General features: G+C 39.0%; 1 protein-coding gene across 11 annotated transcripts in view; it reads right to left on the reverse strand.

The window, feature by feature from the left end:
• Positions 1 to 1,660: 1,660 nt before the first annotated feature.
• Positions 1,661 to 27,748, reverse strand: part of BIN1 (bridging integrator 1) — a 75,205-nt gene continuing 49,117 nt past the window's right edge. For 4 of the 11 annotated variants that reach the window (XM_072417942.1, XM_072417943.1, XM_072417944.1 and 1 more), the window contains 8 exons: positions 25,928 to 26,114; positions 18,176 to 18,274; positions 16,924 to 16,947; positions 13,059 to 13,163; positions 11,379 to 11,435; positions 9,673 to 9,783; positions 9,158 to 9,259; positions 1,661 to 8,092 (listed from right to left, as the gene is read on the reverse strand). In XM_072417942.1, coding sequence (XP_072274043.1) covers positions 7,985 to 8,092; positions 9,158 to 9,259; positions 9,673 to 9,783; positions 11,379 to 11,435; positions 13,059 to 13,163; positions 16,924 to 16,947; positions 18,176 to 18,274; positions 25,928 to 26,114 — 793 coding nt within the window. In that variant the 3' untranslated portion in view covers positions 1,661 to 7,984. Of the gene's footprint in view, positions 8,093 to 9,157; positions 9,260 to 9,672; positions 9,784 to 11,378; positions 11,436 to 13,058; positions 13,164 to 16,923; positions 16,948 to 18,175; positions 18,275 to 22,192; positions 22,322 to 25,927; positions 26,115 to 27,748 lie in introns of all 11 variants that reach the window. The other 7 variants (XM_072417945.1, XM_072417949.1, XM_072417951.1 and 4 more) reach the window with 5 other exon arrangements.

The following is a 27,748-nucleotide window of genomic DNA, read 5'->3' on the forward strand; positions in this document are numbered from 1 at the left end:
GGCACTCTTTTTCCCCCTTTACAGCAGGATTTGTCACCCCATCCCACACCTGTGCAGTGCGAGATTGGGTGACGTAGCCAGAAGAAGTAAGAAAAAGGCTGACGAGGGCACGCCCAGTGCTTCCTCTGCACCAGGATGATGAAGAGTTAAGCTGCGTACACACTTCCAATTTTTGTCGTTGGAAAGGATCTTTCACGATCCTTTCCAACGACAAGGGAGTGCTCGATGCATGAACGGTGCTGTACATACAGCACCATTCATGCTCTATGGAGAGGGGAGGGGGAGAGCGACGGAGCGGCACCCTGCTGCGCGCTCTCCCTTTCCCTTTCATTAGGATCGGCTGTCGTCCATCGTCCATGGATCCGGCAGGTCGGTCGTCCGGACGATGGACGACACCGACTGTACACACGGCAGATTTTCGCCCGATAATTGGCCGATGCCGATTATCGGGCGATAAAAATCTGACGTGTGTACGTAGCTTTACAGGATGGCACAAAACTAGATTGAGGGAAAGTCCAGCACAATTGAGGAATCTGCAGATACAAGGTAAGTGTGATTTTTATTTTTCGGTTTAGTCCTGCTTTAACTGGTAAAATTGTAAGGATTTTTGTTCTTTTAAACAATATTGTTACTAAATAATCCAGGATCTCCTTTATGTTTTTGGACAATCTTAATTTTTTATATTTTACACGTTATATTTTACCTACAATTTCAATTTAAAATGACAATATGCTGTGCTCCACCAATTATAAATAGATAGTTATAAAAACTGCTGGGAAAGCAAGGCACAAAATAGTATCACTAACATTTTTGTTAGAAAAGAAAAAACAATGAATTACAGAAGAAAGATGGAAAAGCCATATACAGTACAGCTTTTGTTTTGAAAGCTACAAATAAGAAAGATACTGGAATATTAAAACCCAAATCTGGTTGGGTTGAAGAACTTTAACAATATGCAACCCCTTATTTATGGAAATGGGCAAACTTGGCTTGGCTAGGGGGTCCACAAGAAAACATTTGCAACTGCCCCTAAAACTATCCTAAGAAATACTTTGCACACCTTTTATTTTCATACATTTGGAATAAAACTAGCCAATTTAAATTGAAAGTTCAGTTGGGCTTTAACCACCTATGGTGCTCCATATTTTTGGTTAATCAATTTGAAAATAAGTAAAAAATAATTTTGTTAAATCAATATACATATCTGAAAGCTTGAATTAACCACTGGAACGGTGTTTCTCAACCTTCCTAACAAGGAGGAACCCTTTAAAATTACTTTTAGGTCTTCAGCTGTAATTACTGTATTAGACGTGCAAAGGGGCATGCTAACAGTAAGGGTCACCAGAACTGGGGTGTTGATACAGGTAGGCATGATGGTCAGGTATCCACCAACATGTGTATAAGAATATGTATGTATTTCAGTTATCTGGTTGGTTGCTGAGAGTATTTTTATTTTTACCAGCCACTGGTCCCACCATGACAGATTAGACCCTTCTTTATGCTTTATCTTGCCTCTTTATCTTTTCATTACTGGAGTGTAAATATAAATATTTGCTGTGGACCAGTCACAGTGCCCATTCTGACCCATCTCCACCACCGAAAGCATTACTTCTAAACACACAGCATATCTCCTTTCAAGTCATGAAAACACAAGACAGGCTCTTGGGGATATCTCTTTATTAGGTGTATCATTAACAGATGTAACAATGTATTCAGGTCAAACCAATACCTGAGCAAAAAAAATAACACAAAATCCCACTTTATAAATATCACTTTTCCCACTTTTTTTTTTAGGTAAAAATTGAAAACAAAAAGTCTGCCAATTCTTTTATTGATATAAACCATGTCTAGCTCTTACACCAAAAAATAGTACCAGTCATAGGACATCACAGTCTTATGGATAGACTGGTAATCAGAGAAACTTAGAGCTTATTCCTGTAAACTTAACACTTTGCAGTCGTACTTCAAGTTTAAAGGGTACTGATCACCATCGCAATAGAGGCGGACACTTTGTGGTCCTGGGTTTAATGATCATTGCACCGGGAAATAGTTGTGGGGCAAGTGGCAGGGTGTCTTTGCACTATTCCAGATTTCCCGAAGAATGGGTACATGGATCTTTTTTAACACCTAGGATCCGATTTATGGAATTGGGTGCAAAACCCACAGGGAGACTTCCCAGATCAACATAATGATTACATCAGATTGGTTGCATTGAACTATTGAAACTACTCTAAAACCAGACAATGTTGTAATGGCTTAACATAAAATTTACCTTTCTGTAGAACAAATATTTGGACATCGGAGAGTTATAAGAAGTCAGTATTTTGTTTGTGTTCCTTATCTGTTTTAGATGTAGTTGACCCCTTCAAGAGTGCACAGGAACGGTTTGTGCTTGACAAGGTCATGTTGGCTGGCTTTGCTCAAAATTAGACTCTCATCATCTTCTACTGGCAAGTACCAGAAAAGCAGAGTTGCCACCAAAGCCTAGAGCTACCATAAAGCCTAAATCTCTTTACCAATAAAAGATTTATAAGGACCCCACCCCCAAACAAGAGGTCATTACCACACCAATGTTAGTATGAGGTTACGGAGAACAAATGTTTGAAGAACATTTCCACTTTGCCGATTCAGGACAACGTGATCATGTCTCCTAAAAAGCAAATCCCTGGCAAGCTATACTCACCTATCCATGCTCCCTTTTGTGGCTTCACTGGCTTACTCTCTACTCTTACCTGAAGCCTTGCTCTGTTAGAGCAATAAGGGAGTATTTGAAGGAGCAACAAGGTAGCAAAGGAGTGGGTGTTGGCAATACCCTACTTGAAGGTTGCTGTCAGCAGCAACTGGAATTTTGCCTGTTTAAGGATGGCCTCACACTTGCATGTAATCTAAAACACATTGGTGGGTGGCAGTGCCACAAACTTTGAACAACACCACAGGGCACTTGTAATGCTAGGGAAGGATCTCTCAACCTTTTAAATATGGGGGAACCCCTTAAAATAACTTTCAGGTCTTCAGCGATCCCCTTCTATAACTACTATATCCACAGCTCACACACATTACACCAATACATTAGTGTGGTGGCCAGTAGGAAGAATGCTTCTCACATCAGTATCAATTAAGCTGACCTGAAAGGCACAAACTGCAAATTGTTTAAGGAACCTATAACAATCTCTGGAGGAACCCTAGGATTCAACAGAACTCCAGTTGAGAAACACTGTGCTAGGGTGAGCTGCATAGATATATTTGTCCTTTTGGGTCCTTGGCTGTATGATCAAGTAAAATATTGGGTTCCATTAGGGCATATCAACAAATAGGATAGGTTCAGGCCTGCCTCGGGATCAACTGATACCTGCAGGTTCCCGTGGTTGGCACCTTGCCAGCTGCCTGTAAACACTCAACACTTTAGTGCTGGTTCTTAAGGAACTAGTACTGCTCACTGTCGCCCCTATTCAATCCCTATGGAGCAGCCACAGGAAGAGGCTACCATGTAGTGTCCCCCAAAAGGAAGCAGTAAACCTCACTTTAAGGGGGAACATGCCCATATGCATTACCCCAACACACTAGAGATAACCAGTGCAAAGAAGACCTAAACCTCTCGGTACCAAAGACATTTATTAGCTTGTGTAGCCCTAGGCTAAAGCTCAGCAATCAGAACCTCCGAAGCACAAACTTTGTCAGTGTACATGCACCTTAATCTACAGTTCATAAATATATTCAGTGCACCCTCCCACGTCAAACTTCATAGTGCCCCTTACAAAATACAAATTGACCCAAAAAAAAAAAAAAAGAATATAAAATATGCGGACTAATCAAGGAAAAGTAAAGCAATCCCGTGTGTTAAAATGCATCCCAGCAGCCTTTGCAGCAAAGAAAAAGTGAAAAAACTTTGGGGTCTTAAGTGGTTCCTGGGTGACTCTACGTACATAACACTCGGAAAAATTCACGTCACTTATTACAGTAGAAAATCACAGTTCTGTTAGCTATGTCAATGAAAACTCACACAAAAATATTTCTTATTTAAAAAACAAAAAAATTAAATTGCAGGCAGCGATTTTCTTGTTTGTAAATTTTCTAGCAGCGGATAAGGTAAAATCTAGAAGCAAAACTGCTAAAAGCTGCGTGCAACGTGGGCGTTTAGCAAGACATTGTTGCTGCTTTTTAAAGATATCAATTGAGTAGTATTGGCTTTTTCAAAAGATCAAACAGTATAAGCCAATCATGTAATTTTTGGGGATATTAAAAATATACTTTTTGAGATGTTTTCTTGCAGCTGAACCATGTGGCAGGAGAAGAAACACCAAACTGCATTATGGAAGCAAACTTGTTTTTTTAAGCTCTGCTGAAAAATTGTTGAGGAGGATCAGCCACAGCCAATACAAGACTGAAATACCTTTTTTTCCCCCTCAAAAAAATACTTTGTAGGTTTAATGGGGTTATGCTAGATGGCCAGATACATTTGCATCCCCAGTGTAGTTTGCATCAGCATGATGTCATGGTGTCAGCAACTTGTTCTACAACTCAGATTGCCACAAGTTGAGCCTTTGTGAGATCTACAACTTTTATTCAGACCAGTAGGGCCTTGGTAGTATATAGCCATTGGTGAATGTAAAGGATTGGACACTATCAGATTGCTCATGCTCATCCGAAGTTTAAAAAAAGCATTGAACGTGACTGCTATAGCTCAGATACAATGCAAGGTTGAACGCTCACGAACATCCCCTCCAACCCTATAAAATGGCTGTAAATAGAGCTGCAGCGTCCTCTGCTGATGTGGTCAACACGTCAGCAACATTTATGTCTTTGGGTGGTAAAGTTAAAGCAATAATTTTTGCCAACTATATACACACACACACAAATTATACTACACTCCTATTGGCCAAATGGACATTGGCATCCATTGCCAAGCTGCTTTTGATTGGTTGACGCACCTATTTATTTTAGCACATATGGATCCTGATGTTCACAGACCAAAAGAATTGTCAGTTTTAAAGGACTAAAAAATAATTTACAGGCATCAAAATTAAAACCGTGAGCTTTACAGCTCATTTGCTTTAGAAAGCAAGCATTGCCCGGGTAAAAAAAAGCCTCCAACCCATGAGCATGCTGCAGAGAAGGACTCTTGTACCATGGGGAAGCAGTGATCTCTTTGCTGTGATCTGGCACATCCCCTGACAATTCAGAGAGAAAACTCATCCAATTAGTAGGATTGTAATTTTTATTCTGACTCAGCAGGTTGTGGGTTGAAACTTCACAAAGAAACAACTTCTTCCCTGCAAACAGCAAGGGTCATTTACTGCTGCATGCTGCCAGGGCAGCTGCTTTTTAAAGAAAATGAGCATGCTGCACACCATTTTTTTTTATTAATCTGGTATGTATTTAGCCGATTTACCTTGAAAGTTAATCTTTCTGCCACTTCCATTAGGTTTTCCTAATTTTTCAGTTTTTTACCTCCTGAAATGCCTGAAATGGGAATTGTACTACATAACCTGGTGGCGAATTTGACTAAAAGTGAGTCAAAATCAGAGATTTAGACTATGGTCATACTAGTAGTGGGTTTGTGCAGTGGTTATTAACCCCTCATGCCACTGAACCACCCTTTTCAGGTAGGAGAGGCTCCATGTAGCATCTCAACCTTATTAACCTACTTAAACAGCCCAATACAGAATGAATAGGAGTGGCAGAGAGTGGTACTGAACAACCCATTGCTGTCCCCATTCATTCTCTTCAGTGCCGATTTGGGTCAAACGCTACATGTTGCCTTCAAATCTACCAGTTCTGACTCTTTTGAAGCCAACCCAGAGTTGTGGGTGGCCGAGAAATTGCTGTGGGTTGTCTAAACCTAGCCTTACCCGATGATCACCCAACATTATATGAACTGTTAAAATGACCTTCTGAAACATCTACAATACCCATAAAAGTGGAAGTTCTGTTCTGAAAAATACAGACTATGCTGTTTTTATATTTGCCTGGATGCTAGTAAAATCTCTTTGGGATAAAACTAACCTAAGATCAAACATGTCCAACGAGCGGTCCCAGGACCAAATCTTTAGCAACTCCACTAGCTTAACATACAACAAACCTCTGTGCTATGTACAATCTGTTAATGGGATCCAGCCCCTATAGAATTCCTGCAGGAACAACATGCATGGACATGATTTAGAAGACATGCTGGTATGGATAGCCTTGACATAGCTACAGGGAAACAGAATAAAGTAGATCATGTTTTTATTTCACCAGGTTTTTAATTAATGCCAAGGAAAGCAACTTCAGCCAAAGCACAAACAGATAAATTTTAATTATAACCCTCATCACAAACCAGAAAAAAAGATAAATAGCTTTTAAATGAAGTCATAATAATATTTATGATCTGTAACAATATAACACTCTTGTAAAAAGTTTAATTAGTGCTTTCATTGATGGCTGGACGGATCGTACTTCGGAGACGACTGTTCAGCTGGTTGGGAAAATGTCTAATACTTAGTGTTGAACAGCATGAAACCTGGCCAGAGTTGGAGGACCTTCAGCAGCTGGCTAACTGGGAATTAAGCACACAACAGCCAATAACATAGTCTAATATATTATATATATTAGGGGACAGACAGCCTGCATCCCAACCTGGGGATTGAGTAAATGCCATGTTGGAGGACACTGCAGCCTTGTGAGCAAAGGCATCTCCGTGCTGACCGTTTGTTACCCGACAAAAGGTCAACAAGGACAGCGGCAAAGCAACACAAATACCACACAGCATAACATATTAATAATAAGTTTTAAAAATCCTTTTAAATAGTTTATTTCATAGATAATACAACTAATATGGACTCTTGGGTCCCAATATTTCTAGGAGGAGTTCAGGGATGTCTAAACTTTGGGGTGACTTTATAAATATGAAAATGGTGGCATTGCTTGAGGCAGCCTATGAGAAATTAAAGCAACGTAGCCACAATCAACACCACCCATCTTGTAAATGCTTCTACAAAAATACCTTATTGCATTTTATTACACAGATCCCGGAATCACTCAGGTTTAAAGACTTGGTAAAACAAAAGCCTCCCTTGGTTTCATCCAATTTGCTTGGGGTGGTATCTTTTGGGTTGTAACAGAGGCCCTTTACTAATGTACCAATTAATCTACAACCAAGAAAAAAAATGCCACCCTATAGGTTTGCCAAGCATTTTATGGATTTGGTTGAAACATGGAGGTATCTACTATCAAAAAAAACAAACAAAACTGAACAATACAACTAAAAACTGTCAATGTATAAGAAGTGTTTTAACATTTCTGCAGTTTTCCAAAATATGAGTTTTCCAAATAACATTAAAGAACAGCGATTTTATTGCAATTTCTTTATATACCTTATGGGGTGTAAATATTATCATTCTACAAACCATTTCAAAACTTTTATTCCTGCTTCACACATTATTTTGGAGACATGGCACACTACATCCAAAGAGAAGGATGGCTGAACCCACACAATAGCATGTTTAGTTTTGATACAGGCATCCTACATGAGCTGGCAACTGAAAAGTACAGCCTGGTAGATCATCAGAAAAGGGTCATCGTTCAGAAGAATGAATTCACTCTGTTCTATTGAGCCGACAGGCTGAAATGGGAGTTGACAATAACACCTGCCTGAACTTTGAGTTGGCGACACACACACACACACACACACACACATTAAAAAATGACACAACTTTGGCATTCCTAACCTAAAACATGACGGCCATCCAGATCTCAACAACCTGTAACAGACTAAAGGTCGACCCAATCTCCTCCTGTGGTGGAACTGGGATCTTGAAAAAATAAACATACACTTTAGCATTCCAGGAACTGTATCTACTGAATAACATCTAACCTGGCGTCTAGGAGTGAACTGAACCTTTAAAAAGTTGACACTTGCAGGGTTAACTGTTCAGGGCAGACGTGGTGTATAATTTTCACAGAAAATTTGCTTTTTTGTATCCCGGAGAAGAGGGGCAAATACCCCTTACTGGTACTTTTCAGTAAAGTTCTCGGGGAATACTCCTCGGTGCTGTTCAAAATCTTTGTTTTGGAGCCAGTCGCTCTCCTTAATTCCCATTAGCCAGCCTTCATCCTGCAATAAAAAAAAAAAAACACATTTATATATGACGCTGATAAAGCAGCTTATTATGGTGAAATGCATATAGAATAATCTTCTTTCCCATGATTTTCTCCCACTTGCTGAAAAAGGCTTCTCCCTTTGTTTACTCTTTCATAGGACTTGTTAATGAAAGTTTTGGCTTTACATTTTCACTATGCAGTGCAGCCTTTCCCAAGCTTTTTAATGTGGGGTACCCTTGAAATATATATTCACACCACATTACTACACCACATTAATATTCTATATTCACACCACATTACTGTGGTGGCCAGTGAGAAGAAAGTCATCTTTACAAATAGCCAAAAAGATCATAGGTGTCACTTTAACTGACCTTGAGAATCACAAACAGCCCATTGCCCAAAGGAACCCCAAGATACCTCTGGGGGAACCCTGTTTGCAAAACACTGATGCAATGTTTGGTAAGTGTAAAATGATGTTCACTGTCCTATCTTAAACATAACTGTTGGATGTATCTTTCTTTTTTATTTCCTTTATCTAAACCATTGGTTATTCATTGGATTGAGACTTCATTAAGCCTCTCCAGAACCCCTCAGCTGATCCTTCATCAGAGAGATATTTAGATCTACATCAACATATTCATGTGACACACAGTCTCCCTTGAGGAATCAGAACTGCAAAACAAGTCAAACTGAAATGGTCTTACTTTTTCTGAGCAATGTGTTTGATTAATTTTTATCTGTACCAAGTATTCACTCTTTTATATATAGGTTTATGCATATATGTGTGCATAGTCTTCCATATCACATTTAATAATAAAGTGTCCTTTACAAATTGCCACTGAACCCCTTTTGCTTTTGGGGATCTCAGTCTGTAACTGAGCACAAATACTTTATTTACTTTCTGCATTTTTCAGAATAAAATGATGAACTGGACATGAATGGACCCCAAGCTACTGCTATAAACTAGTCTTCCTCATTTCTCATCAGATCATCTCTTTCCTTGACAACCAATATCGCTATCGTCCTACATATTACTCCATCATTTGGGAGCTTCCACATCTCTGGCATCAGACCTTACCTGCTCTTCTGGATTTTCAAACTGAGTCACTAAAACAACTTCTCCTGCTTTCAAGTTTAGTTCATCGCTATCGGTAGAAGAGTAGTCATGCTGAGCCCGGACCTAGGAAACCAAACAGAAGAAATATACATATAATTATATAATCAGATGTGATGGGATCCCTATACTGTTCAGTAGGATTAACGTCAAGGTTCTTTGAACATCACTTGAGTTCCTCCACACTGGTCTTGATGGAACTGAATTTGTTCATGGGGGCATAGAAATAGTTCCAGAAAAGAGCTTTCCTTGAAGTAAACAACAGTCTACAAAATCTGTATTTTGTAGCAATATTACAGGGCTTAAATTATGAATCTGTTGATGTAATGATGAATGCAGTGGAAAGCCTGATTCAAACATTAGGCCATACGCTTTACATTGATTTTTTGGAAACGTTTATATTTCTTTAGAGCCTCTTGTTTTAAAAAAGCTATTGGTCTAGTTCTGCAGATCACAGATGCCAAGATCGCTTTTACTACCTTGTAAACGTATCCAGGGGGCATGTTGGTCTTTGGAGGAGCACTCTCCACTGTACCATTCACAGTGGCAGGAAACGTCTCAACAACAACAGCCGGTAAGGAGCTGGATTGCTACGGAGATAACAAGTACAAACAAATGACAAAAGAAATGTATGCTGAAAAGTTTGAAATGCATACATACATACATACATACATACATACATACAAGAACCTACACCAGGGATTTTCAACCAAGGTTCAATTGAACCCTATAGTCCCTTAAACAATGAGCAATTTGTGCCTCTCTGGTCATTTTATCTGATAGCAATGCTTTTTGGCCATCTGTAAGGGTGGCCATATTTAGGAGGATTTCTTCCCACTGATTACCATGCTAATATACTGTGAGCTGGGTATATTATTATTATCAAGGGTTCCCGAGACCAAAAAGACTAAAAAGGTAGAGGAACACTGACCTAGACCATACTATGATGTCTTGAAGCTCAATTTCTTTCATAGTATATTCTGAAGCCTAACCTGCAAATGTTGATACAAAAGACAGCCAAGGTTTGAGAATTGCAAAAAGTGGTGCAACTCCCGAAACATAGAATGGGAGACATTTAACCCAGTACAAAGTTTTAAAGGGCCCAAAACTAGCTATAAAAGGATTTACAACGTCCCTAAACAAACCAGGCAAACAACTAAATACACAGTTTTACACATTTAGAGATCTATATTTATAGAACAGGGAATCTGACATTCTCTCAAACATTCCATGGTGGGAATCAATTGCTAATAATGAAATACATGGACTTGGAAGATTCCCACAAAGTAATGTCACATTCCCGGCTGTATAAATAGAGCCCTCAACGTTTCTGTAAAGCCAGGCTTAGGCAATTTACATCCACGTGTCACACAATTAAATGAGTGATGTATGGGTTTTTGATTCATCAGTTTAAAAATGCAACCTCCAGGGTTTAGTAAAATTGAAATGTTATCTGCTTGAAATGTAATTGAAGCTAAAGGTAATTTTCAGTAAACTCCATGAGGAAAAATGTAGAAGGAAAAATGAAGGTGGTTTTTGAGTAACTGATCACAATGGTATTTGGAAGTTGCCAGCACATTTTGAGGGCTTTAGTAATCCATCTTCATAAAGCAAAATATCTTGATGTTGTAGTTCTAGGGCATAGGATTCATTAAAAACTGGTGGAGAATCAATGAAGCCTCTAAAACAGGTTGGTTCTTTGCGGATATCATTGCCATTAGTACTATTAACTGTCCCTTCAGTTACTCTTCTGGCAATCCCTGCTCTACGGTGAAAATAATGTTGATCTAAATGGTCAAGAGTAGTGTTTATCAGCATTTTTAACATGGAAGGGGGAGCCCTTAAAGTAATTTTCAGATCTTCAGGGATCCCCTGCTATAATTACTATATCCACAGCTTACAGTACATAAGTGTGGTAGTCAGTAGGAAGAATTCCTCTTTCATTGCTGGCCATTGGGAAGGCTGCCATCCTTACAGATGGCTGAAAAGTTTAGCTATACGGACCTGGGAAATCCAAATCGCTGATGGCTCAAGGAAACCCTAACAACCTCTGCAGGAACCCTGTTTAAGAAACTGCTCTAGAGAAATCCCTTGTTATAAATCTGAGAACCACTATATTGAGTTCCACCATTCCACAAACATTCCTTTAAAATTCCCAACCTTCCATTAAGTATACGAGTCTTACATTTGCATCCTTTTCTGGGGCTTTCACTTCAATTTCCGTTGCAGCAGATTCTGATGGCTGAAATTTAAAAGTTGATAATTAGCTATTCACTTATTAAAATACCATGCAAAAGTTCCAAGTAAATTCGAAAAGGAATGTAGTGAAATGTTTAGAAGACGCACAGGATTCAGGAAAATTCTCCTTATATTAGTGGATATCAGATGGGCAGTTAAAACACTTTGGGCTCGATTTATTAACACACTATTAAGACTGGACAAGATAGACCATCATGGGGGTGATTAAGCAAAACCTGGAATAGATTTGTCATTTGCAATTATTTGGCAAATATTTTAAAACCACTACAGGTTTGCTGCATTAGCTACGTTTTTCCGTGATAGTCCAGCCCCGGAGAGCTTTGATAAATCAGGCGTCTTATGTATTGGCCTCGACGTAACAATGTAGAACCACCATTCTCAATATATAGATAGATACAAACAAAAGTACTGATGTTCTTCCTAAACGTATCTGTATGTTGGTTTACGTACGACAACCCAGTTACACTTCAGACAGAAATTCAGAAGACAACGTAGTTGGATCTTCAAACCACCCACTGACATCAAACCATTGGCCAAAAAAAGTTTAATGCAAAAGATTGCCCTATGTAAAGGAACGACTTTGATGATTGAAACTCTCTCACAAAATGCACCTGCAATGGTGCCAGATGAAAATACACACTTCCAATTAAAGCTGTAATGAGATTTAACTTGACATGTTCTGTAATGTTAAAGCTTTCACCCCTCATCCAAGTGTATTCTTCTACAGGAAATGTTCATGTGTGTAGGATGAAACCATTGCACAATAAAAATTGGATAAAAATACCACTTCAAGAATGATCAGTAGACTTTATTTGTAAAAGGATCACTTAAAATGCACCTGTGCTTTTCCTAAGCAGGGCAAAGGAATGGGTTCACTTTGGAGCCAGTCTGCCCTGGTGCTTCTATTCCTTACTCTTCAGACGCCTGCTGATCTTTTCATCTTGGTAAGTGACATACATAGTATTTCTAGGCAGCATGTGATTTACTCATGTCACAAAACTGGAAATTGGGGTTTGGAAACCAGTGATGTCACATGGAGTGGGGAAAAGTCTTCAGCCTATAAAGCAGTACCAATTGACTTGGAGTTTCCATGGGAATCATTTTACCTGTTCCTATTGGATTAATTAGCAGTTTATCGAGTTTAATTTTTGACACACGATGACTCTCCTTTATACAATTCCCACATTATGCAGATTTGTATAATAGTAATAAATATATATCTCTCATTTTTTTCCCATAAAAAGAGTTCCATGAATGAGACACTTATGACAAACTGGGGATGGGAGAGAGAAACAATGATTGTGGATATGACATATGTGATACCAGAGTGGTTTCTAAATGTAAAAAATAAAAGGATTTACAAAAATTAGTTACTAATGAGTTGTAATAAGTAGAACCATGCATTGTGGGAATCATTGAGCTACCATCATAGCACCATCTGGTGCCAAGCTGTTGGTATTCTTACAGCCACTGGAAACTACAACACCCAGCTTGTTTTTGCAAAGGATCTTGGACAATGCTGCACCAAAACAAAATGTCAGAGGGGCAAACTTCAAAAGACACTCATTTGTGCCCAAGATACTAAGTTAGCCAGCAATCTACTTACTTGGGCAGCCTCGGTGGGCCCACTAGGCCACTCTACGGCAAAAGTGGAGTCAGTGGCAATATCGCCGAGACCCTGGTCCATGCCGCCAGGAACAGACGACTCCGGCTGGCAGCCAGGGAGACAAAAGAAGGAGTATGGCAGAAGGGAAAGTAATGGGTATGATCAGGGCAAGTGGGTAGGAAGAGACACAAAAATTCATGAAATAGATGAAGACACAGACAAGTTTTTCCATGCACTGTATTCTCCTAGCAGAGGATAGGAGAAAATACATACATACATACTTTTTTTGTCAAATGTTTTCTTAATTTGACACTGGGTATAAAACAATCCAGAGACCTCCGTTGCATTTTAATGTGCAGATCACATTTTGAACCCTTTTCGTTTAAATCTGCTCAATACATCCCAGAAGCATCAGAACAAAGGTGCCTTAGAAAAAAAAAAAAAAACAGGCACATCCTAAAAGGGATGGCTTGGCCTCTGCTAGCATGCTGTAGAATAAAGCTTCTTTGTTTCTCTGTGAAAGCAGCAGTCTCTCTGTAAAGGATCAAAATGGCCCTTGAGATTCAGACCAAAAGCTATCCAATCGGCAAAGCTCATGCTCCCTGCTGATTGGAGCATTCTAGCTCAGACTTAGGAAGGGGTGTGTCCGACCGCATCAGAGAGACTGCTACTTTCATACAAAAAGCTACATACTGGCACACAAAAGGCTTTTCTACTTGGCTTCTAGCTGCGTCCTTTATAAAAAGACAACTGTGCTTCAAGAATTAAAATATCTCAAATGACAGATGCATGGAGTAGTAAACCTTTTGAATATTTTGAAAGCCCAGATGAATGGGGAGGGACAATATCATTATTATGGAATGTATCACTTTTTACTGCTGAACTTCATTATATTTATTTTTTTTTTGTCGTATTAGACCTGACCTGTTTAAGGCTGGATTCAACCTGCAGAGGTAAGTAGACTGGCTGTCCCCATTTATTTCCTGGATTGTTCTTTTAACCATGGAGGCTTAGCATCATATCTGGGCAATACCTAAGGTGGTTCTATGCAAATTCTGCTTGCCTAGGAACCCACAATCCAAAATGGCTCCAACCAGTCTAGTCATTTTGATATCTACAAAACCTCTGATGAGCCTACTGCTTCCAACAGGGCACAGAGACCCAGGGATGACATTGGTGGGCACTGAATAATTGCATTGGCATGTTGATAAAGAATTAAACTCCAACTTTAAAGTTTGCAAAGTTCTAGAAGCTTCAGCTAAACTCCGTAAAAGCGTGGATGTGAGGGTTTTGCCTATGTAGCTGGGTCGGTTTATTTTTCAAGAATCCAATTTGCAGCCAAGACAGAGCCACCAATTTCTAAAGGTAGGGAAGTAAAGTTCTTTAAATAAACAGCTGAGCCTTTGCAGCTTGAGATATTCCATTTTTTTGTATTCAACATTATTATTATTATGACCCAACATTCAATAATTATGTGCAACCTGATAAGGCGTCTTTCTTGGCCATGAAGGTGTTCGGCTAGACAACGGTAATTCAATGTGTTTAAATAGGCCTCTTCCAAGGTCATCAAACCCCCTCAATTCTGGGATTATGTTACTCCATTTGGTTGGGTGAAAAGATAATTATGCGAGATTCATGTTGCTTCCCTATACAATGCAGGCAGTGAGGGGGGGCTGGCAGGGAAATGGAAATAATTTCCTGAAAACATCTCACCAACTTCCATACCTAAGTGGCTTTAGCCCTATGTCATGAAGCAGGCTGCTCATTGGAACGGGTTATGCAAATATCAGAATGCCATGATAGATAGATGGTAATATGGAGGTATGGGTGTACCTAGGCAAGTTGTTTGCATGCAGATCTGAGCTTCTATCGTTAAAAGAACTGAAACTAAAGGAATGAAAGGGACAGACAGGTTGGGGAGGAGGGGCTAGATGATGATGGACATTTTCCAGCCAGGAAACGAGGTGGGCTTTATCTGTCATGCAGCAGATTCTGTTGAACATTGTGAGAAGCTTGCAGTGAAATCTGAGTAAGCAATTTCAGTCCAGCAGAGAAGTCTGTACAACTGTGCAAGATTGAAGGGGCAGGCCCGGAGGGCAGACCTAATGAAGGGGCAGGCCCGGAGGGCAGACCTATACCCTCTTTAAAAGGACATTTCATGCACTTATCAGGGTGCACACTAATGTAACAAAGAATTCTCAACGTGAAATGTGAACTATTCCCATATTTTGATTACAATTCCTGTAAAGGCAACAAAAGATGAGGATTGCACATTTTTGAAAGATTAGGTGAACAGGGAATCCTACTGTTAAAGTCAACAAGGGTTTTAGCAGTGACCTTTCTTCGAAGCTTCATAAGTAGTGTGACCGGGGCTTATCATATCATAGAAGTGATGGTTTTGAAGCTACATTGGAAAAGGAGAACAACCTGCATACATTTTTATCTGGGCATATTATTAATTTCTCTTTACAAGAGGGAACACCGGGTACTGACAACCTGACTGCAACACTTCCACAGTCTTTTACAAAGTTTTAAAGTAAAAACAACAGACTGTTGATCCAGGGAACATCTGATTGCTTCATTGGATTGGGAAGGATTTTTTTTTCCCCTGTTGAAGCAAATGGAACCAGGCTTTAACCTCCTGGGTGATTAATTCCCATCTAAATTTAAATGTCTAAAAGCAGTACATTGTCTCCATGAAAATTTATTTTACAGTATATTATAATTGTATGAGTATAATAAAGTTTGAATCACAAATTCATGTCAAAATAATAAAATAATTTTAATAAACTTTGACAAGATTTTGTGTTTCAAACTTTATTATACTCATACTGTAAGAAGAAGCAGCCAGAGGATGGAATCAGACGGGCAGGACACCGAATGACGCCGGCAGGACCAGGTAAGTCTTTATTTTTTAGGTACCCCGTGTGTGGACTTTGTAAAAGACTGTGGTCATTGTAACTGTTGAAAAGCGGACCTCAACCTTATGGCCACAATAGAGGCTGCAGATGTTTGTTTCAAAAACCCCGATACCACTTTTCCTGCAGTTTGCCCCTTTTATTATACGTTTATGCTTGCTGATCACCACTTGAAAAGTGGAGATCATAGCGAAGATTCAGTTGAGATCAGTTACTTTACTCAAATAGGTAGAGTTTCTGATCAAGAAAAATGAACAAAGTGGCAACCTATTCAGATTGCCACTTCTTTATTAACAAGCCTCTACAGCAGCTTGACTCTTTAAAGTCAGAATAGTCATATAAAACAGTCCTTTTCGGGACTGTAATTGGATTCCAATCCTTGAAGAATGGAGTTAGCCAACATTTTAGTGGAAGGGTGTCCATTTCTACAAGTTGTATTTGCTTTGAAATGTTAGGATGAGATCTTGTTTAACATTGGCAAGTGGAGCAGACCAACCTTGGTCAATAGACTTTTAAATGGTCCTGTACAAAAAACAATATGACCAGTTTATATGTAAATATAAAAGGAAATCTGCATGTGGACTTCCACTGTTGACCTTTGCAAACACTATTGGTGGTCATGCCATTTCTATAGTTTTGGTGATCCAGTACAAACTGCACCAGTTGGAGATCTGGTGCCATACTTGTTCCATGTTGGAAAATATTTTAGCAATTTCTTTCAGTATGGGTTTCCTTTCAGGTCTACGCAACAAATTCTACCTCCTGTTCGCACTAGTTTGGGTGTTTAAGACAAATGCATGGATGTAACAGACGTCAGTAAACAAGACAAGATGGAGGCAGAGATGCTACACAGCAGGAGCAATCGTCAGGCCTATGTCCAATCACTGTTCTGGGAAGAAACTAGCATAACATTTAACAAGAGTAGGTTAGTGAGTTAATTTCCTTACCTCCCACAGGTCCCAAGGCAGCGACTAATCGCAGCAAGAACGAAAGAGAACAAGTGAATGTTTATATCACAGACACGACAAAAACTAAAAATATACATAAAAATCAAAAATAAAACGATGTAACAATTTCTTTATTCAGTTGTATGTGAAAAAAAAAAGTGGAGGGTGAGAGTGCCTACCCCTTACAAAACTATAAAAGTTACAGTCTCCTGGTGTGACTGTAATCATGCCATCCTCTATATAAAAACATAAAAGTATATTAAACCTTGACAACTGGAGGTGGCAAAATTGACTCCTATTCTATTGCCATGCCTGACTTACCCCAAGACCCTCAGTAGCCATATAAAAAAACATAAAAGAATAAAAACTTGGAAGGGTATATAAAGCCATTTTTTTTATAAAATTGCCAATTTTATTATTGTGTGGTGGTCCTTAGTGGGATTGTAGAAAGTAATTGGATGACAAAGCATTCCATTAGTGAATGAAAAAAAAAGAAAGAATAGAAAGAGGAAAAAAGGGGAGAGAAAAGAAAGGGAAAAAAGGGGAGAGAAAAGAAAGGAAAAAAGGGGGAAAAAATAAAAAAGCCTTTTAGATAAGCCAACACATTTTAGGGACTACAGGGGACCTTTACCAGGGTTAAAAAAAAAAAAAAATTTGAAATATCTTATCAATCCTGTAACTGTCCTGGAAATAAATCTGTACATTAAATGTATTATACAATGTTTTAAATATACGTATTAGTATGGAATATTGTTGATTATATATTTTAATAAATGTGTTGTTAGCCCTGATGAAGGAAGATCCTTGTAACCCCCAGAAACGCATTGCTACACTTTTTTCAGAGTGGCAACTTAATCTTCCAATTTTTCCCATGTTTATCCTGTGGTCTGTATCCCCATTGGAAAAATGGCATCTCTAAATTTATCCTGGAAGAACTGAATGGGAAAGTATGGGTTGTCATGAGACCAAAATGTAAATCCTGGTTGAGCATTGAGTAAATTGTGGGTTAAAAGGTTTGTTATGGACTATAAATAACAATTGTCTATAAAAAAAAAAAAAAACACCTTATATGAATTCACAAAATTGAAGGTAACGACCTTTATTCCTTTACTCCAGTGCTGGAAAATGGGGATTATAGGGTTGAAAACTCATTAATACTGCCAACTAGGGTGGTAAAATTCCAAACTGATCCCCTGGAAACAATGAATTACCACCATACACTCCCACAATTACAGAAAAACATCAAACAAACCTGAGCTGGTGCAGCAGTTGAACTGGAGTCCGGTTTGAGAGGGTCGAAATCCAGATCTAGTAGGCTGGGCTCCTGCACTGGGGGCCACACAGCCTCAAACTTGGCAGCACAAGGAAAAAGGTTAGTAGGAATGTTAGTCAGAAAGTTATGGGGAGGAACATAAGAGCAAGGCTTTATCTAGTGGTGAAGACATATGAAAAGAGGGGCCATCAAACTAGAAACTTAAGGAAAAAAAAAAAAAGTTCTCAATAAAAAGTGGATAACCGTACTTTGGTGACCATTTATAAACCTGAATGGGCACCATTGACAAGTGTTTCACCAGACTCAAGAGGTCCCGCGAAACCAACCCAGATATTACTCCACAGCACAACATAAGCAGAAAATCTTCTTTGAGATATGCGGAGAGCCAAGACACATCGATGACATCCAAAAGATTTACCAATATGATTTACCAATACCTTATCTCCAACAAGTCTCTGCATGCAATAATTTTTGACTCCTGGAACTTTTATCTTTCTCTAGTTGTGACCAATTGTCACAAGTTTGGCATGAATTTGTCAAACTGCTTGGGCCATGTACAGCCAACCAAAGCCAACACAGGGTTCATGGAAGATGATCATGTAGTTGTATTTTAATACGTTTCTCTATTACTTTCAGTTGTAATCTGTTGAACCTTCGGATTTCATATACAAGACTTCAAAATGTATATTGAATATTGACACAGATCCATTGGGTATTCAATGAGACATATAGATATAAATCTATGTATATCCATCTGAGATACTTCTTGCTCTCTCTACCCAACTGAGCATTGTCTCATCACAGTACTCAAAACACACACTTATCCGTTGAACCTAAACTCCTATGTTCTACCCAATACTGGTTGGACCAGTTGACCAAGTTTCCTTCTTTGGGCAGTTTGGTTGAATGATGTCACAACGTGTGAGCATCATGGTGCTATGGGAAAAAATGGTGGATGGATATGGGAAATACTTGCAAGCACTTGATGTGCATGTATAAATCATCTCCTATTCCACTGTCATTTTGCAGCACCTGGTAGAAAACACCACCACAACATAATCTGTTCCTTTTTATTGGTCATGTGATTTAGACATGATCCACAAAAATTAGGAAACTGATTAACCTTTACATCTGGTTTCCATTAGGCGTTATTTTTGGGGAGCTTTAAAACAGATACATACTTAAATGTAAGCCTAAAGCTCTATTGATCTGTATAGAAATTATGAATAAAACTAATTGATTAATCCAGTGAAATACTTACCTCTAATTACAGATTTCTTCCCTAGACTCCCTGCTGTGGCACTTAGTCATGTGATCTCTGTTAAAGAGGTAAATCATCCAATCTAAATCAGATCAGCCTATTAAAAGAAATCATGACCAGATGACTAGGATTTTGGTTGTGTGACTATTTAAGCCAAGATAGTTAAGTATTTCACCCAGTTTGATATTCTTTATTTATGCAATCCAGCTAAATTGTTACACTATATAACCAAATTAAGTGTAAAGCTGGTTTTATGGCAAAAACTTGGTGTGGAGGCACCAAGTCCTCTACTGAAAGCCCTGACCTCAACCCTACACAGCCCTTTGGGTTTAAACAGAATTCCAGGACTTCTCCAACATGAGCACCCGACTTCACTAAATGCATTTTGGCTGAACGGTCACAAATTCGCAGACATATTCCAAAACTTTCACACAAAGAGTGGAGGCTATTAAAAATGCAAAGATGGAGGTAGAGAGGGGCAGCAACTCCATTGGTTTGGAATGGGATGTCCCAACAAGCTCATTGTCTGGGTCCACCAAAATCTGTGTGGTTTTAAGTGAACATTTGCATATGGGTCCGTGTTAAGGTCAAATTTACATTTCTAATGACAGATCTGAAATAAAATATGTTGGCAAAGTAAAAATTCTTACCTTTACCAGATCTGGTCATGGGGACTGCTAAGCAGACTAACCCATAGATGCACAAAGTGCTATCAACTGGATAACCCATCAATATTGCACAGATCGAGCAGATTTTATTACATAATCTATAGGCTTATTATTCGGTAGTGCAGTGCAAGCGCCAGATGTGGGAAAAGGTTTCACTGACCAATCTGTATCCTGTTCAGATAGAGGTATGCTTTTGGTACCATTGCATACCTTTGTAAATTGCTCGTTACTGCAACCACAAAGCGATAACCTCTGCTAGATCTATAGGAGAAGCACTTATGTTACATGAATAGATGGCTCTGTTGTAACTGGTGCTGGAGGCAGCTAACAGAGACATCAACAGCAAATATAAAAATAAAACATGCACAGTGAAATAACAAGCAAAGGCACCAGGACCTGCAGCATGCACATGGAATCAGCACCACACATACAGATAAAACATGTTTCTTTAGTAGGATCCAGCGGACACTGGCTATTTGGGGGGGCAGGGACTGATTTATACTATACAAACTTATTTGGTATGCTGTTGTACTGAATAATATTTTAAACAATGTTTGAAAACAGTTCACACTAAACTATGCCCATTGGTGCAGAAATCTATATACAGCATGAAGGTATGTATTGGTCTATAAAATTCCAGTGATTATCATGATGAGATATCTTCACATGATGGGGAACCAAGTTGTAGGAACCCAAATGGTTGCCTCTATTGGCAGCAGAAAATTTTTGGAGTGGCGGAACTGGAAGCGTGCACATTTGTGCCAACTGCCACCGGACTACCTGAAGCTTTGAAAAAGGGGACCTCTACTTTTTCATTTGTTAATTAGGTTGAATATTCTGGGAATGTATGAACTTCATATCTCTATAAAATATGCTCCGTAAGTTTATGGATTTCCTACTGAAGGAATTGTCCACTTTAAACGGCCAACTAAAACCAAAGAAAGTAGGAGGTCTTCCTTTTGCATGCCCAGTATATTGATAGGCTGCAATCTGACATTTTGGCCATGATCATCATCAACCCTCATACAGAATGACCAAGCATGTGTAGGTGAAGAACGGCATCAGAAAACTGCCAGACACAATGTAAAGTTCTATAACGACTAAGCTTCCTGTCTAAGTAGAGTCATTTGGGGTTGCTAGTACGATACCATTACGATGTTCTATGCATATATCATTACCCTAATACACCCCTATAACTGATCAGATTTTCCTTATGCTAATATAATGCATCATGGGTAGCCAGAGTCCGCTTGGGCAAAAAAGAGCAAATTGTTAGTAAGTTTTTTTTTCCTTACACAGAGGTGTCACTTCTTAGAATTACCAGAAAGGTAATTTAACTCTTGGGGTTTTGGTCTTATCCAATGTACAGCACTAAATAGGATCTTAAAGCTTTCTAAATGAAGGAAAATATTTATCTTTTAGAAGAACCTGTCCTTGCAACTCATTTTAAAATATCTGAAAAAAAGGGTACATGAAGAAAAATAAATTCACGTATCCAAAGGAAATCAAATTTCAATAAATTGACACTGAGAGGTAATAATTTTTTTTTAAGTGTACAAAGGCAAAAATGTTTTTGAATAAAGCAGGAAAGGGTTAAACCTGTTCCCAAACGCTAAGTAAGGGGTAGTTTCACTGAATGTAAGGTTTTATCCTTCCCGTTTTGGGACCATTGCTCAACTAACACACCAATTCAGTGTTTGAAACCTGTAAGATTATTTCATAGCAGCTTTCCTGATATTTCATGTTGCCATTATTACAACTAAAGGGTGAATAAAAATTAAAATCCTCATTCATGAAAAATATGAATTACTTTCAGATAGGAAATGTGTTACTTCTGCAGGGAGTTATTCCGAAACTCAACCTAGACCAAACTGGTTCTGATCATCATGGGTAACCATCCCCATGAAGTGCCAAGATTATCAACAGATTGTCACCTACCTAACCTAGACCTAGCAAGTCCTACCCTGATTTGGGCTTCTCTGGTCTTCTACCAAAAGTGACACCTCCTGCAGCGGTGGGCATGCATTGTGTTAGTGCCTTGTGGGCAGGTGGGCAGCAGCTGCTAACCTGTGAGGGAGTGGTCACACTTATTTCGGGCACAAAACTGTCATCAAACAGACCGATGATATTTTCCTGCTGGATGTCCCTGGAAGGCGTGAGTTTTGGTGGCGGTGGGACCGGTGGGCCTTTCCTCAGCTACATGCAAGTAAAATACCAGCAAAGACAATCCACACGAACCCCCCCACCCAAAAAGGAAAAAAGAAAAAAAAAAAACATACAAAAATTAGCAAAAAAACAAAAAACACACAATAGGGAACTTCACGGGTCCATCCCATAGCGGAAGTTGCTCTATTTCACCTCCAGAATGGATGAACATGTCACAAATGTATATTAATACACACAGCATAAAAACAGGGTGAGCGGCACAGGAACACAAAAGGATCAAAACTGAAAAATTATATATACATTAAGGATCAATTTCCATGACAAAGAACACCACAGGGGAAATTCATGTAACATCCATATATAGATCGGCTTATTACAGTTGGATGTTTCCCTTGTCAGTATAATATTACAAAAATAAATGCAAAGCAAATCTGTAAGCATTTTAAACTTTAAATGTCCAGTCTTTTTATTAGTCACAAAACCCTCCAAGTGCCCCTCTGAAACAAGTTTCAGTACCAATAACCAAGCAGCAGGACGAAACTCAAGCCACATGGTTCCCTCCAGTTTGTTAAGAATGATTACCGATGTATTCTTATTGGACAGAGGATGATGCTTGGGTGGGGCTTAGGTGCTTAGTGTGGGAAGTTCAACCACTTAGAACCTGTGAAACTGATTTTACAGGGGCACAGGGGAGGGGTTTCTGGCTAATGAAGGAAATTCAAAAAAAAAAAAAAATTTGTTGCCTTGGACTTGACTTTGACTAAAAAGAATGGACAATATCGCTCTTGGATTATGCAGCCATGCTTGATTTATTAAAGCCCTCCAAGACTGGGGAATACATACTATCAAGGGAGAAAATTGGTGATCCAGAAAACCTGGATTTCCTAAAAATCATTTGCTATTCGTTTTCAATCCTAGACAAAATCAATTCCAGGTTTGCCGAATCACCCATGTTCTCGTATTATAGTTTATCTTCTTTAGCTTTAATGAATCAGACCCATCATTTCTTTTAAAAATCTTTTTCCTGAAAAAGGTACATCAGGAATGACCTGCTCTAGGCATCATTATCTTCTGTATAGTGCTGCAGATTATCTTGCTGCTATAGGTGACCCAATGTGGGTTACAAAAATGTATTGTGGTAATGTCACACTTTTACCAGCAGGTGGTGCTATTATACCAGCAGAAAATGATGAGAAAGTTTGATACATTATATTCATTTCAGTGGGAATAAAAGACATTGGACCAGATTTATTAAAACTTCCCAAGGCTTGGGAGGTACACCATCGTTAGTGAAGCTGGGCAATCCAGAAAACCTTAAATGGGTCAGGTTCAGGATTTAAAAAAAAACTTGCTAACAAATAGCAAATGACTTAAGAAATCCCATTCCTGGTTCTCTGGATTACCCATGTTCACTTATGAAAATGTATTCTCTCCAGCCTTGGAGAGCTTTAATAAATCAAAGCCAAATGTGAAGCCATCAGAAGAATATATTAATACACCTTTAAGAGTTTGGGGGAAGGTTAAACTTGCTGGAAAAGTAGGTTTGCAATTACATAAATAACTGTACAATGCAGGAGCAATATTCAGGATCTAAATTAATAGCAACAATGAAAGTTAAAATATATTTTTATTACGATCACTGCAGAGCAGCAGACAGGATTTCAGATAGGCAGCAGAAGAGTTGAAAGGAACAAAATGAGCTCAGTATTTAAGCAAATCCCTCTGTACCTCAACCTAAAAGGATATTTTCTGATGTAGGGGAGTTGAATTACCAGCTAGCTTCATATACATCTAGATGACCCCCAACGTTGAGGCTGCCTTGAATAATTTACTCCTCTGGCCTTTTTACCAAAGCTATGTGATGGAGACCAAGGACCCGGGAATGTGACACCTTCACTTGGGTTTGTAATGGCCAGGGCCAGGCAGAGAGATAAGAAAAAAGGAGGCTGCCACTTTGAAGACAATAAGGACAGAACCTGAAACCTAAAATTCACTGCCCATGGTGGAGGGTTCTTTTTTTTTAGACCAGAAATTGGTCCATGTCCCAACAGCACAAATTGAAACTACTATTTATACCAGTGGAGTCTTTGAAATTTAATTCAACAAGAAATAGAAAGAACGAAGAGAAAGCTAAACTGCTCAATACTTATGACTGTAGTTTATGCAGAGGAGAATTATTGTGAACCTGTTTTGTAGCTATGCAGGACCAACTGGCAGTCCTCCATCCCTTTCTGCTTACCTTCCTGTGACTCCCACCAATACACCATTCAACCACAATAATAAAATTAAGAGCCAAGGCGACCCCCCCACGTAAGGGTTGGCCATAACACAGGTTCATGTAAAATAAATGATATCTCTAAATATATTGCATTTTCCTCCAAGAGAAGACATCATATACTTTCTTTCCTGTGGTCTCTCTCTACTGCCTCCATTACAGCATTGCAGCCTTAGAAATCTTTCTATCCATTCATTATTCCTAGAATTTAGGATGCCTATGTCTCACAACCCTCTATCACCTCTATCATTGCTGAAGTTGAGCAGTGACAGAGGTCAGAGGAAGGAACCAGCATGCTGTGGGTAAAAAGGAATTGACATCACTGGAATGAAGAAGGGGATTTCTAAAGGCTGTGGAGCTGAAGTAGAGGAAAGGCAGGAGCAACAGACCCTGCAGAGGTAAGTGGGGGGGGGGGTGCTTACCTTGCACCTGATTTATATTTATATACATCTAGTCAGAGTTCTTTCTATGTGCTATGGCACAGTCCTATCTAGTAGGGATCATACAAAGAAGATGCAGGTCAAGGAGTTCTCTCCTCCTAATGTTACTGGATACAACTGACTGGCTCCTGGTTTCATTTCTCCTGGTCTCAATCTGCTATTTAGGTAATTGCAAGAGGCCAATACCAGTATTCTGGGTTCTTAGACTTCTTGATTTAATGTTGTAACTGCCTGGAGCTCAGATTTAGGGCAAAAAAGGAGTCATGAAAACACTGAACACCCTCCTTCTGATAACAAGTGAACAGTTTCTCAGAGAATCTCCTTAACCTATTCCTGTTATCTAAACAGTCATTGGAAATCACGTATGAGGACACCAATTTTCTTTTTAAAAATAGCAGCTACAAGAAGGAAAGGAAAGTTTTTCAAAGTCCAAACTAAAAAACAAAGAAAATACTGAGAGCCACAATAGACACAAATAAGAAATGGAGGAACATACATTAAAGCAATTCCAGTGACCTAAGAAAGGTGTACAGTTAGTAGAGTCAAAACTTGATTATTTGAGATAATCAAGTGAAATCCTGAAGGTCTACAACCAGAAAGAACTATAGAGACTGGCAGCAAGCCAACAGACATCATGGATGAGGTATTAGAGAAGATCTGATCCCACCAATGAACAGCTCCAGCCAAACCACCATTTAGTACAGACTGATAACCATGACCTATGGAATTTAGGATGAACGCAGTCATGAAGAACTGAACAAAAATGTGATGAAACACATTCATTCATCTATTCACTGTCCATGAATAGAATTAAAAAAAGTTTCATAAAGTAGGAAACTCAATCACTTCACACAATCAGATGATACACAAAATGTGAATGAAGAGGTTTCTAGTGAAAATGGAAGTCACACCAAGAAATACCTGAGAGGGGGATTTGGAGACTGTCACAGTTGGGGTGTCTTGGAAGAATGCAGCAGTTGCAGCAGATGTTGGGGACACAACTGGCTCCTCAGCAGCATGGTTGGTGGTCTTGGGCTCAGCACTGGCAGCTGGAGGACCATCAGGAGGGGAGGCTGTGGTCTTGTTGGTTTTAGCAGGGCTGGGGTCACTATAGAAAAATTAAAAGATGCGAGTTTAAAATCTTTTTGATAACTATGGTTATATTTTTAGTTTGTGCGTGCAACTTTTTTTATCATACACTCAGTTGTCCCTCCATATTATGGAACTAACCAACAATTTTTTTTACCAGGAATCTTCCCCAAATAGATTTCGAGCTCCTCAGATACTCTACAGTTGCTATAATAAAGTTGGGTGTAGAAGTGCAAGGTCCAAAGCACAGGTATCCAAAAACCATGTCGTCTTATCACCAATTAGGAACTACTAATAAATGGTCAAATGTTTGGGGGCATCTGACCATCACACCTTAATGAACTTGCCAGACATTCCATGCCTAAACTTTGGCCATTCATCTTGAATTGCCCCCAGCCACCATTGTTTTGGCGGCTGGGGACAAGATTAAAAAATGGTGACTGGGGCAACTTGTGTGCATTCAGCCAGAACAAAATTTGTAAGATCAGGTATGGATATTGGTTGAGAAGACCTGGTCTGCAAATACAAGTCATCCTAAAGTGTTGACATCAGGATTTCCAAATCAATGGGCCTGATTTAATAAAACTTTCCAAGACTAGAGAAGATACACTTCATCAGTGAAGCTGGGTGATCTAGCAAAACTGGAATGGATTTCTTCAAAGTCATTTGCCATCAAATGTTTTAAATCCTGAAGCAGATCAATTTCATGTTTCCTGGATCACCCAGCTTCACTGATAAAACGTGAATCCTCTCCAGCCTTGGAGAGCTTTGATAATCAGGCCCAATGTCTTTAAAAAGGTAGCTTTGTGCTTAGAAAACCAGACGACCTTAACAGAAAAGGGACTTCACCATACTGTTACCACCAGGGTAGCAAAACATATTTCTAATTGTATTTTTAATCTGTAGTATTAATAATACTTTTTACTAAGACACCTGAATTCTATTTGAATGAGATGTGATGGTCAGGGAAACAAACATTTGATGATATATTCATATGGAGTCCTGGTTTGGTGCCTGTAGCATACAAGTCTGTTAATTTGTACAAAATATAATATTTTATATATAATAGCAGAATATTTAATGGTATGGTACAATTGTACAGACATAAAGGAAACATTTACACATGGTAATACTAAAATACAGATACTACAGTCTTACAGCATACCTAGTTGGGGTACGTAACAGAAGGTAATGCAATTATACAGGAATACAGTGACATATTTGGATGGATGTCTCTGCCCAAAAGAGCTTACAGTCTAAAGGACATATTTGGATGGACACACAAGAAAATGGGAATGCATTAAAGGTGCTCCATAACAAAAAGGTGTGCATAGTTTTATAGTTTATTTTTCTGTAGCAGTTTTTTTTTCCCTGCTGCAGAGAAGGACCCTTGCACTCTATGGAAAAGCAGCAGTCTTTCTGCAGATCTCCAGCACACCTCCTGCTGAATCAGATCTGGAGCTCTCCAATCATCTTCAGCTTAAGCTTTTAGAAGATCTATTGGTCTGCCTAAAAAGGGGTTGTGTTGGGCTTCAGCAGAGAGACCCCAGCTTTCACACATAGTGCAGGGGTCCTGCTCCGACAATTGATCAGGTGATGTGTTCTAAATTAGAAAGTGACCTGCCAATCTAAAGTCTTATTATTCCTTTTAGA

This window comes from Pyxicephalus adspersus, chromosome 7, assembly GCF_032062135.1.
Source record: "Pyxicephalus adspersus chromosome 7, UCB_Pads_2.0, whole genome shotgun sequence".
Classification (NCBI taxonomy): Eukaryota; Metazoa; Chordata; class Amphibia; order Anura; family Pyxicephalidae; genus Pyxicephalus; species Pyxicephalus adspersus.